The sequence below is a fragment of the Lycium ferocissimum genome, chromosome 6, assembly GCF_029784015.1.
Source record: "Lycium ferocissimum isolate CSIRO_LF1 chromosome 6, AGI_CSIRO_Lferr_CH_V1, whole genome shotgun sequence".
Taxonomy (NCBI): Eukaryota; Viridiplantae; Streptophyta; class Magnoliopsida; order Solanales; family Solanaceae; genus Lycium; species Lycium ferocissimum.
In genome coordinates, this window is record NC_081347.1 from 1,052,759 (window position 1) to 1,064,415 (window position 11,657).

Genomic DNA, 11,657 nt, shown 5'->3' on the forward strand with positions numbered 1-11,657 from the left:
ATGACTATGAAAGGTTACTCATATTCTCAGTGGAAATATATGTGCCTGTTACACATCATTCATAGAAGAAACTTATATTTACATATCTCTCTCTCTCACACACACACACATAAACTCGTCGTGGGAGGAAGCAACAACCCTATGTCTGTGACTGGAAGCGCCAACAGAATGAGTTGTTGGACGTGCTGAAATTTTGGCCTAAATGACGCTTACAGTTTCTTGTTGCTTCTCGACAACTTTATTTCTGCACCTTCGTGAAACTTTAGGGGTGAGATGAATCGTATGTGTTGTGTAAGTACGGATGCCTTCACCGATAGAACGTAGCTCGAGCCCTTCATGTTTTCCTCTAAAAGCATGTTCACAAATGGTGTTTCTTGGCAGATGAAGGACTTTAACAAGACATGCTTTTTCCAAGTTTGGAATAGCATGAAGATGAGAAGGAAGATCAATAAGGAAATCTCCATCTTCATCTGTAGTGTTTCTTGCCCATGATCTTCTTTCTTTTCCACTTGATCCACAGAACACACCAACTGATGCACCTGAATATGTTGTCACATATATGATAAGTGTAATATAAAGTATTTGATTATTTTGATACTACCAGAGCATGGTGCATATATTATGCCCAGGATCATTACTTTAATTAATCAACTATACCTCAATATAAAATCACTCGGCTTTCTAAGGATTAATCGCAGCTAGGTTATTTTTAAAGGGCAACGTTCTACACGAAGCGTCCCGTGTTCATCTATGATACGAGAGGAAGGGTTGCACTTCGAGAGGGTGTAATGCAAACAACTAATCTGGATGCAAGCATTAGTAATTGATTTTGTGGCTCAACAGTAGACAACTTTTACCGTTGCATAAAAAAGATTAGAAGTCACAACAGTTAGCAAATCAAAATATTTTACTACCAAAATTTGTGGTGGTTGGTATGTACTTCTCGATCCATAACAAGATATCTCGAATTTGAGCCCTCATAATAGAGTTTCCTTGGTAGAGTATTTTACCTCCCCAAGTGGGATTGGTATGAATCTGAATTAATTGGCTCCAAAGCGAATACCGGACATCGAATGGGAAATCAAAAAGAATAGTACGAAATACTTCTAAAGATTGTGGTCAAAGAAAACACCTTTTTTGATTTTCCTAATAATAATAGTACACATAAACTAGAATAGAGGGTAATTATAAAGCACAAATTCCACTATCAGGATGAAAATTACGTACAATATTATTAAGCCTAATCCACTATGTGATACTTGTCGTCATCAAATTTTCACCTTGTTTATAATTTGTTTATGATAATATTCACATTATATTTCAATATTTATGCATGTCTATTTCAAACTTAGGTAGATCTACCCTTTACAAGGACAGAAACTGGAGTAGTGTTTAATGGAAGCAACAAAAGTTATTATTCAGACAGCTCCTGCAAGTTTCAAGAAAATTAAAATGAACCGAAATTTTAATATTTTTAAACAACTTATCCCCCCCCCCCCCAACCCCACCCAACCCAAACCCAAACCGCTTTTAATCTTAGATGCATAGATTCAATAAATGCAATATCTGACTGTAACTGTTAGGGAGTTTATTAAAAGATCATGCAAGGTAACGTTCTAGATTAAATGAATCCTAATGTTCCATTCAAAGATCAAGTTTAACATTAAACTGAGTTTATTGATGATACACATATCTATTTAGGATTTAAGTTTAGTATCACAAATTAAATTGTGAAACCAAATATATTAACTAGTAGTATATATATACACGTAAAAACAGATTTGACAAAAATTCAGTTTGACTTCAAATCTTAACATGAATATGTTTAAAAAATGAAAAGACTTTCTGATTAACATGTGTTTGCTCTGAGCTTAGACTTTTAATGCTTTGGTTCCTTTCTTGTCAAACATTTTCCCAACACTTTTTACAAGCATTAGTTGGGAGCAAAAAGAAAAAAAATAATTAGTACTATAATTTGAACTGAGTATTTCCAAGATAAATAGGAAAAAACACTAAAATTTAGATAAATATCGAATTTTAAACTATAATGAAGTATAACGAGTTCCATACTCGGAACTCTATAGTTAAGCTCATCATATTTAAATCTTGATTCACCTCTATATAAGAAAAACATAAAATTACCACCGAGAGTTATGGTGAAAAGGATAAGATTCATCCTTAATCAGAGGCAAGGTCGAGTCTGGGGTATGGACAAATCCTGATAGGGAGCGCCTTTCCTCCTTTAATAGGTCTTACTGATCAGCGCGTCCTAATACGGATACATACACCGGATGGAAAACCAAAAAAGAAGAATAACATAATATATTGAATGAAGAGAGACAAACACAAACCTGGGACAGGTCTTGGACCAAGTTCCAAGTTATCATCGTTGATACTGTTACAACCATGATCATCTTCATCGTGACAAACAACTTTGCCATGGATGTAAACAGTAGAGAGTTTTTCTTCTCCATAACCAGCCATTTTTATCACATCATCTCTCATAGAAATTGATTCAACTATAGAGACACTCTCTCTAGCCAAAGTTTCAAGAACAAAAAAAGAAATGAAGAAAATCATAAAGATCATGTTGCTCATTTTTTTCTTCACAATTTTATTCATGAAAAGATTCATGATCTTTGTGTTGTTGTTGTTGTTGTTAAATGAAAAATAAATAAAGAAAACTTGGTATCAAAGAAAGATTATATGTATAAGATGGAATGAAGAGAAAATGAAACGCTACCATCTTTGGATTTATACATAAGCATTGCATGGTTTACATGCCCTTTTCAAGTACTTCCTTTAATGCTATTACATTTATAACCTTGAGGCTTCCTTAGTTAAACAAGAAACCGAAATTTTAATACAGGCTTTACAATTAATTAAGATGGTTAAATGCATTGCTTACTAAAATAAAACTCATTACTCATGACCATTAATTTTTTTTATTGTTCTTGTTAATAAACCTCAAGTTAAAGTGTGGTACGAGACTTTAATTCTCATATTATGATTTAAGTTACATAAAACAAGTATAAATCAATATAATTTAGTTTTTCATAGCATATTATTACTTTTTTTTTTAGATTAACCGTATCAGGCTTGTTATAAAGAATTACTTGTTGTTGTAAGTTAACTTAATTAACTTGAAGGTGCAAAACCTCTATTCACGTACTATCAGTGCATAAAACTTATTAATAAAATTTATTTTCTATTTTTTTCGGCTTAATTCCATGATCCAAACTATTTTTGTTTTGCCGATTGTCTATGGGCACAAATAGAGTGATATAAAAATAATTCCGAAAAGGAAATTTATAATATTGGACTACTATTAGAGAGAAAAGAAGCAAAAGATCATTTTAGTCCATTTTAAGAGTAGTAGTTGACATCATAAGGCAGGGGTAAAATAGTGAAATCACTTTTTGACAAGAGGAAGATGTTTGAAGTTTGAAGAAATATTATATTGGAAGGTTAACTATCAAGTTGGTAGCCTAATTCTATCACTTATATATATTTCTTTATTATTCACAAAAATTAAAAAATTAAGGTGTAGAAAGCTTTAAAGCCCCACCAGGTGTTAATGTCGTCAACTATAGATACGTCAACTATATATCTCTTGAGCTCTTTGCAGGCAAGCAAACCACTTATATTACTTACTAAATAATTGAGTCAAGCCTACCTCAACCATATTCTCTATCTACATATTTTGAACACAAAACGTACACACTTTTTTTCCATTAAAAGCTTTAGGTTTCTTTGCACCATAAAACATCTATAAGATACGAGACCACTTGTTGTTGAACAAATACCATAAAAGTAAAAGACCATCCATAGGTTTGATTTACATCATGAAAATAAGCTTTTATATCATTCCCCTTATATTCATAATTTTATATTTCTGACCTTGAAAAATGACGTAAGTAATAGATGGGAAACGTTGAGTAGGCTAGTTTTCACTTTCGATTGAGAGAGCAGCAGGCCCACTGAGCTCTCCAATAGTGCACCCAAACGAGCCACAAAGACGGTAAAAAACTTACATCACAAAGATCAAATTGAAATGTCTTTGATTAAGTAAATCCTGCTAGATTTTGATTTATGTTCCCGGGGAGAAATCATAAATAGTTAAATGTTTGATTCTCCTATTGAATTTAATTGAATTAGAAATCGGTTGTATGAGTTGATAATAGGCATAATACATAAATAGTTTCCTTAAACTTGACTTTAAATTTAAGATACGTATGTCCTTCAATTTTGAGTGTGCACAAGAGACCTCAACTTGTATAAAGTTGAACAAGCAAACACAAATGATGACATGGCTTGGCGGCACATAAATATTGGAGGGTCACGTCGATTTGTGTTGATTGTTCAACTTTATATAAGTTGACAGCATCTACTTGCGCACACCCAGTTAGAGGCATACTTGCATTTATGAGGCTAAATTTAAGGGCCTATTTATTTATTATACCTTGATAATATGAAAAGAGCATAACTACGTTTTTCCGATCATGTCACTTATAAAATATTAACTATATAAGTAACATGGAAAATAAATGATAACTAACATGCTATTATAAAATATTGGCGTAATACATAAATAGGCCCTCAAACTTGGCCTCATCTTTTAAGTATGCCCTCCAACTTTGCGTGTGCACAAGTAGGCACCTCAACTTGTAAAAAGTTGAACACATAAACACAAATGCTGACGTGGCGCTGACGTGGCATTGACGTGGCACATACTTTTGGAGGTGTCTAGATGATCATTTTGTAAGTTAAAGTGTTCAATTGACAAAGTGGAGACAAGTTGAGATGCCTACTTGTGCACACCCAAAGTTGGAGGGCATACTTAAAAAATGAGACCAAGTTTGAGGGCCTATTTATGTATTATGCCTAAAATATTTGTACACTATTACTACTGTATATAATCTATTTGTAAAATAAATCTTAAACTTCGATATTATACATGAAGTACAGTGCAAGCATGAAGTGCCCGAGTTAATAACTAAACAAAAATTCTAATTGTGCTTAATTAGGAATTGAACTCAATGACCACTCTTTCGGAAGATGATTAGTTGAACGTCATAATTCTGTAACTACACAAAATTCGCAGAATTTTCCTCTTTTGGGGTGGTCTTTAAATTTTGCCCCTTATATTTATGGTCTTTAAATTTTTTCCCTCATATTTGTGGTCTTTAAGTTTTGTCCTTCACTTGGATACCTAAGGTTCTGGGTTCGAATCCCTGCTCAGGCATAAAATAAAAAAATAATTTTGCAAGGCAGGGCGGGGGGAGTGTATCTTGGGATCCGCATATACATCCCTTAAGGAAAAACTAAAGTTATGCCGGAGGGGGCATAACTTTTCCTCAAGGCATAGTTTAGTTATGCCTTATGGGACAGAACTTTTCTTTAGGGAACTATGCCTTATGGGGTAAATTTTTAATTAAGGCATAACCAAAAGTATGCCCCATAAGGTAGAACTTTTTCTTAAACTTTACCTTATAAGGCAAACTTTTAGTTATGCCTTAAGGAAAAGTTCCGCCTTATGGGTTATACTTTTAGTTATATCTTATGGGCACATTTTCAGTTAAAGCATAACTAAAAGTATGCCCCATAAGGCGGAACTTTTCCTTAAAGCATAACTAAAAGTTTACCTTGAAAAGTAAGAAAAATAAAATATATGCCTCAAAGCAAAGTATGCCCCTCTGGCATAACTTTAATTTTTCCTTAAGGACTATATGCCGGATCCGGCATACACTTCCCCCAGCCCTGCCTTGCGATTTTTTTTTTTTTTTATGCCTGAGCGGGGTGTCGAACCCAGAATCTCAGGTATCCAAGCGAAGGGCATAACTTAAAGACCACAAATATGAGGGGCAAAATTTAAAGACCACCCTAAAAGAAGAGCAATTTGCCCAAAAAAATGACATATTCCTCGGTAGTTAATTCTTAGGGAGCGAAAAAGTAGAACAAAAGTAGTAATGCTAAATGTAGAAGCATATTGGCGGACAAGAGTCGTAGTGGTAAGTACCCCTTCATTTTTAATTAAAGGTATCAAATTCGAGCTATGTGTATAGAATCGTCTTTGTTGTTTTCCCTCCCTCCATTACTGGACTTCCCAACGCGAATCCACTGGGAAAAACAATATCTTCCGCCTTGTGTATAAACCAAATTTTTCTTGATGTATTTTCACGTTAAACAATTAGTTGAACATAAATTTTCCGAGTACCCAACCAAAAACTATAACGCAGCTTAGGTGCCAATGCAAAAATTTAGTATATTATAGTTTCCCCCTTTAAATAACAATGGCTATTTTCATTTGATAATAGGTTGACATTTGAACATAAATTGGTACTTGTTCGCAGTTCACTAATGTAGAATACATAAAGCTCTTACACTTGGCCCAGCCAAGACTGTACCTCAATTTCTTCTGATTCTACTACTAATTTAGATCAGAAACCAAAGCAGCCTGGAATTACTGTATACAACAGGAAAAGTTCGAAATTGCTCATGGACTGGACGATGTAGATGTAGTCATTCACACTCATTGTGGAGACGGGACAATCTTCCCCGAGCATTTTCCAAAACCAACTTTGTATCCATTGCCCTGATAATATATCCAAAATCAACTAGTATCAGAAAAATAATCTCAGGATATCAGATGTAAGGATCACAACAAACGCAGCAATTTGACAAGGAGGGAGGACAGTGTCAGTTTTGATTTCTTTCATGTGAAATGTGACAAGACATATCGAGAATCAGTTAAGCGACAATAGCATATTTTAACTAAGAAATTTGTTTGAGGTGCATTGGCTATGTTCATTGTTCAGCTTTAGGAAGCTTCTTTCAGATGGCATTTGTACATCAAAAAGACCAGAACAGATTATAGGTAACACGGAATAGAGCTTAGACAGCCAAATCTCCCAAAAGCAACGAATGATGACAGTGCTGGAAGATTTCACATTTTTCAAGTATGAAGTAGGAAGTGAATCACAAATAAACAAGTTTTGAAAGGTTTTACCAGAAATGCGAAAGCAGCAGGGTGGTCAACTAACAGTTGCTGAAATCAACCAACTATAGATAAAATGAATATTGAGTATAAGCACAATACAACGCAAGTAATAATCCTGTTATGGGAAACCAACATTCCACTAAGCAGATTTTCAAAAATCATTTTCAAATCAGAATTAGTAAGGGAGAATAGATCCTACAAACAGATTTGAAAAGAAAAACAATTTAAATAGACAAATAATGAACCGCCACTTTATGTGGCAGTTTTCTGCTTTAATCTCTTCTAGGTGGAACACTAGCTTCAATGTATCTTTTAGACCCTGGAGAAAGAATCTCTAAAATATTATCTTCCCAGAGCACTTGCAATTGAATGTGTATAATGTCAATAAGGCCAACAAGGTACAAGCACGGAACTGGTTTTAAAAAAAAAAAAAGGAAAAAGGAGCATCCAGATGCAAACCTGGCAATAACCAAAGAAAGTTACTTCATCTCCATCTTCTAAGAATGTACGGCTAGTTCCACCTAAGGACAGAGGCTTCTGTCCATTCCATGTTAATTCAAGCAAGCATCCATAAGATTCTGGTTCCTGAAGACAGATGGACGAATTATAACATCAGTAAATAATAACAAATTATTTCAGTAAAACAACAGCAGGATGATAATTTCATCATGCAGCTGAAATGCAGCTGATCGTAAATCTTACTGGTCCACTGATAGTTCCAGTTCCAAACAGGTCCCCAGGCCTTAAGTTGCAGCCATTGATAGTATGGTGAGCTAGCTGTTGAGTGATTGTCCAATATCTGTATCTCAGGAAAAGCATTCAGCATTACTATGGTAGAAATTAAAATAAAAACTCGAGTAAAATCTCCTTTGGGCTTCTTTCTGATGAATAACATTTTTTTTTTTTGACAAGTAAAAAGTTGCACCATTTCTCGGTGTGTGCATGCCTCCTTTAAGCTTGATTACCACTGAACTGTTAGCATTTGAAGAATTAGAATCCTCAAAAGATAATCGCCAAAGGTTCTTGGACGAATTCTGAATTCTCTATCTCGTTTCTCTTTTTCTTAGAGGAGGTGCAGCAAGGTCAAGAGAAACGGAGGAGTATTAGGGGCAGGTGGTTCAATTATCTGTTATACGAACTATCAACTTCACCATCAAACAGAAGCCAACATCTTGAAGAAAGCTTTAACAGCACTAGATATCGGTTACTACCAAAAACATCACTAGATATCATGAATTGGGTGAAAAACTAAAGAGAATCCAAATATTATAGCTTAATAACTGAAGAACCGTGAAATCGTAAGCGGCAGATGCAAAATACTTACAAGTGATTAAAGTTGCTTCTTGTCACAACACATGAATCAGCTTGTCCAGAAGGTTTAATAAGAACCTTGCAGAAAAAGTCCAACCATTACCCAGATGATCTATGAAATTTGATTAAGCACAACAACAAACAATGATAATATCATTGGTAGGGAGATTTTATTATTTCTTGTTCTTTTATCCTCTGCTTGGTAGATCAACATAAGGTAGGAGAAATTCCTTCTTTACACCTTTTCCAATTCAAAGATGATTGAAAATAGGAAAAAGTCTAAATTTACCCTGTCATTTGTCATCTGTCTTAAATATACCTTTCGTTAACCTATCAGCTCATAGATGGCCTCACCGTAAAAAATCAGCTCATTTATGCACATGATGCAAACAGCCCCCCGAGGTAGACCTGTGGGCCTGACATGGATATGATAGTGGCTTCCACGTGGGATTTATTTCACACGGTGGAGATATTTTCACACCCATTTACCCCCTTCTCCCTCTACCCTTCCGCCACTGCCACTCCCCCCTCCATTGGTGGTGGTCCAAGTATACCCGTGAACAGTTTGAAATTTTGAAAAGATCCAAATATGCCTCCCCTGTGTCAATCAAATCAAACCAATTTGTCCACGGTAGAAAACCGACTGTGAGCGGGGCATATTTGAGATGATTTTAACGGTGTGGGATGTCTATGAAACGTAGGTTAGAAGAGGGGGTATGTTAAACCATATCATGGGAAGCATGGAGCAGAAGATACCTCCAAGGAAATGTCATAGTTTATTGATGTCTTCTCTACAAGATATGTCGATGGAGAAGGGTTCTGCAATTGAAAGAACATAAAAGTTCTGCTCAATATTAATTTCACTGGTGATGAACATATGGTTTTAAGAGTTAGAAGTCAACAATACCTGCTTTGGGGCCTCACAAGCGAAGGGTTCTAAGGCATCTAAAGTCACAATCCAAGGAGATATGGTTGTGGCTGCAAGATCAAAGTTGGAAAAAGAGATTATGCCAAGGCAAAATTACTAGAATACTTGCAAAAAGGGTGAGAAATTTTAAGATGGCAGAAGTTAAACGCAAGCAATAAAATCAATTAGAGTTGTTACCAAAGCTCTTTCCAAGAAAAGGACCAAGAGGCACGTACTCCCATGCCTGGATATCTCTTGCTGTTTAAAATAGTCTCTTATCAGCAGAGAATCATGCCACAAAAACTTTAAATAGTCAAGCATAGTTTTGCGCATACCACTCCAATCATTCATCAAGACAAGTCCAAAAATATGATTTGCAGCTTCATTGACATCGACCGTCGTTCCTAGTTCATTACCAGGGCCAACTACAGCAGCCTTAAAGCAAAAATAGCACAGTGTTGAAAATGGAACTAATAAGCAACTCAGCAAGGAAGATGAAGATGAAAGTTGGACTAACAATAAACAGAGCACTTCGAATTTTCTATAAGACTACTCATTCTCCATGCCGTAAACCCTTACCATTTCCAACTCAAAATCCATTTTTCTCGAAGGTCCAAAATATGGCGCAGAATTACCAGTTGGATGACCTTGTCCTCTGGAAGACAAATTTAAAGAAGAATTAGAAACAAAAGAAATGCCAAAAATTACATGTAATGAATGGAATAGTAGGACGAATGAGATCACACATAATCTCTTTACATAATTGATATGAATATAACATGCACCATTAATGCAAGACTTGGAATTTAAAAGTGTCAAGTTTTGTAATTGATTTAGCAAAAAAGAAGCACCTCATGCCATGTGTTGGCGCAACAGTGGAAATGCTTCACTATCAGGTGTAAAATTAGAAAATTGAAAGTAAAATGAAATGCCACAGAGCAGCTCGTGTTAAAACTCAATCTAGCTATTCACTTAGGTGCTACCGCATTGGGATCGTTCTGCCAAAGGAGTGATTAATGCCAAAAAATCCGTCAACACCGCAAATTCTTCTGTAAATTTGTCTTCCAGAGGACAAGGTCATCCAACTGTTACCCATCAAATATGTCTACGACACTCCCCAATTATCTCCGTAACTCCTCACACAAATAAACTGATATAGATTTCTAGAAAGGACTGGACTATGAGTATCTACTTTTACGCACCTGGGTCTAATGATATCTGTTCCAGAAATGACAATTGACGATGCTCGCCCATGGTAAGCAATGGGAAGATGGAACCTGAAAAGGTGATCAGAGTCCATGAGCAAGCATATACGTATAAGAACTTGAGGATATGGAAATACCCTACCCCCACCCCCCACCCCCTGCTCCTCGCGCACCGGCTGGCATGTATCATCAAAGCTAATTTATACTGTCTTTTTACAGGTGACTGCATACCAATTAAGGTTGATAGGATTTTCAGGGCCACGAAAAATAGTCCCACAATTCTTGGCATGGTGCATTGATGAAAAGAAGTCTGTGTAGTCTCCAATCGCGACAGGTAGAAGCATCTGCACCTTGTCCTGAAGAATTGATCAACACAACACGAATTAAGACAATGAATCCACTAACAGACATGAATATTCCAAATAACATGTCTTACCATAGGCAGAAGAGCTATCTGTCTTAAATCAGCATTGTCACGCAGAGTTGGTTCCGTGGCTGCACAAGGACAACATAGAACAACCCAACCTCAATTTTCGTCAAACCCCCTCCACTATCAAACTCAATGGGCTTCCAGTAAATTTTTAAGTATTTTGTCTTTTGAGGAGGGTTATGGTATTAAGTCCCCCTCCTTATGTACCTCATTTTTATTAATCTATGAAATCCATGCCCAGATCTGATTCAAGAACCTGGGTGGTAAATGCAATACCAGAAACTGCAGGATAGATTGGATGGAGATTTTTAAATTTAATAAATTTATCATCTTTTAGATTTTAATAACATGTTTTCAAGTGTCGCACGGAATGAATCCAAAATGGAACTGAAAAGAATGTGGTTTGAGTTTTGTTTCAAATCTAAGTTTTCTTAGGTGTATCAAACGAGCGTGGGGGTTTATGCTTATGATTTTGAAATACATATGATCCACCTCCGTCCAAACACGCGGGGCATACCTGATAACAGCTTTTGCAATGTAGCCCGAGCTTCCTTCCATGCAGGTCTCCCCAATCCCACAAACTTGTTCAAGTTAGGCTGCAAATGAATTGCATAAATTACTTATGATTATCACAGTCTCTCAACCTTGCCATTAGCAGAGAATATCCATTGCAGAGTACGTCAATTACACAAGGCTCGAAGGCTCACCATAATTATGTTGTTAGGCAATTTTATTATAACTGGAAACAGTAACTAAATTTTAATTTCATGAAATCCAATTCATGGACTGCTAGCAATATAGGAC

At 35.7% G+C, this 11,657-nt stretch overlaps 3 protein-coding genes across 3 annotated transcripts in view; 1 reads left to right on the forward strand and 2 right to left on the reverse strand.

Annotated features, from left to right (window-relative positions):
• Position 1: 1 nt before the first annotated feature.
• LOC132058806 (uncharacterized) lies at positions 2–2,712 on the reverse strand. Its single transcript, XM_059451161.1, has 2 exons — positions 2,352–2,712; positions 2–539 (listed from the first exon to the last, which is right to left on the reverse strand). Exons 1-2 carry the CDS (start codon positions 2,632–2,634, stop codon positions 199–201), a joined length of 624 nt encoding a protein of 207 aa, XP_059307144.1. The 5' UTR covers positions 2,635–2,712; the 3' UTR covers positions 2–198.
• Positions 2,713–6,282: 3,570 nt separating this feature from the next.
• LOC132058808 (fumarylacetoacetase-like) lies at positions 6,283–11,522 on the reverse strand. The gene is made up of 13 exons (XM_059451166.1): positions 11,371–11,522; positions 10,860–10,918; positions 10,655–10,779; positions 10,421–10,495; positions 9,798–9,873; positions 9,554–9,653; positions 9,417–9,476; positions 9,219–9,289; positions 9,068–9,130; positions 8,325–8,389; positions 7,703–7,799; positions 7,460–7,585; positions 6,283–6,595 (listed from the first exon to the last, which is right to left on the reverse strand). The coding sequence occupies exons 2-13, from the start codon at positions 10,860–10,862 to the stop codon at positions 6,533–6,535; spliced, it is 924 nt and encodes a 307-aa protein (XP_059307149.1). The 5' UTR covers positions 10,863–10,918; positions 11,371–11,522; the 3' UTR covers positions 6,283–6,532.
• The window catches only part of LOC132060463 (transcription initiation factor IIF subunit alpha), a 5,993-nt gene continuing 5,570 nt past the window's right edge, over positions 11,235–11,657 (forward strand). The window contains exon 1 of the mRNA XM_059453499.1: positions 11,235–11,254. Coding sequence (XP_059309482.1) covers positions 11,235–11,254 — 20 coding nt within the window. The remainder of the gene's footprint in view (positions 11,255–11,657) is intronic.

Bases quoted from the DNA above. Each gene is read 5' to 3' on its own strand.
- LOC132058806 (XM_059451161.1), bottom strand. From the start codon at position 2,634: ATGAATCTTTTCATGAATAAAATTGTGAAGAAAAAAATGAGCAACATG. The intron at 540-2,351 runs GTTTGTGTTTGT...CAACATATTCAG, and splicing joins TGGTCCAAGACCTGTCCCAG to GTGCATCAGTTGGTGTGTTC.
- LOC132058808 (XM_059451166.1), bottom strand. The intron at 10,496-10,654 runs GTATGCAGTCAC...TCACCTTTTCAG, and splicing joins AATCCTATCAACCTTAATTG to GTTCCATCTTCCCATTGCTT. The intron at 9,654-9,797 runs GTAAGGGTTTAC...TTTTGCTTTAAG, and splicing joins TGGATTTTGAGTTGGAAATG to GCTGCTGTAGTTGGCCCTGG.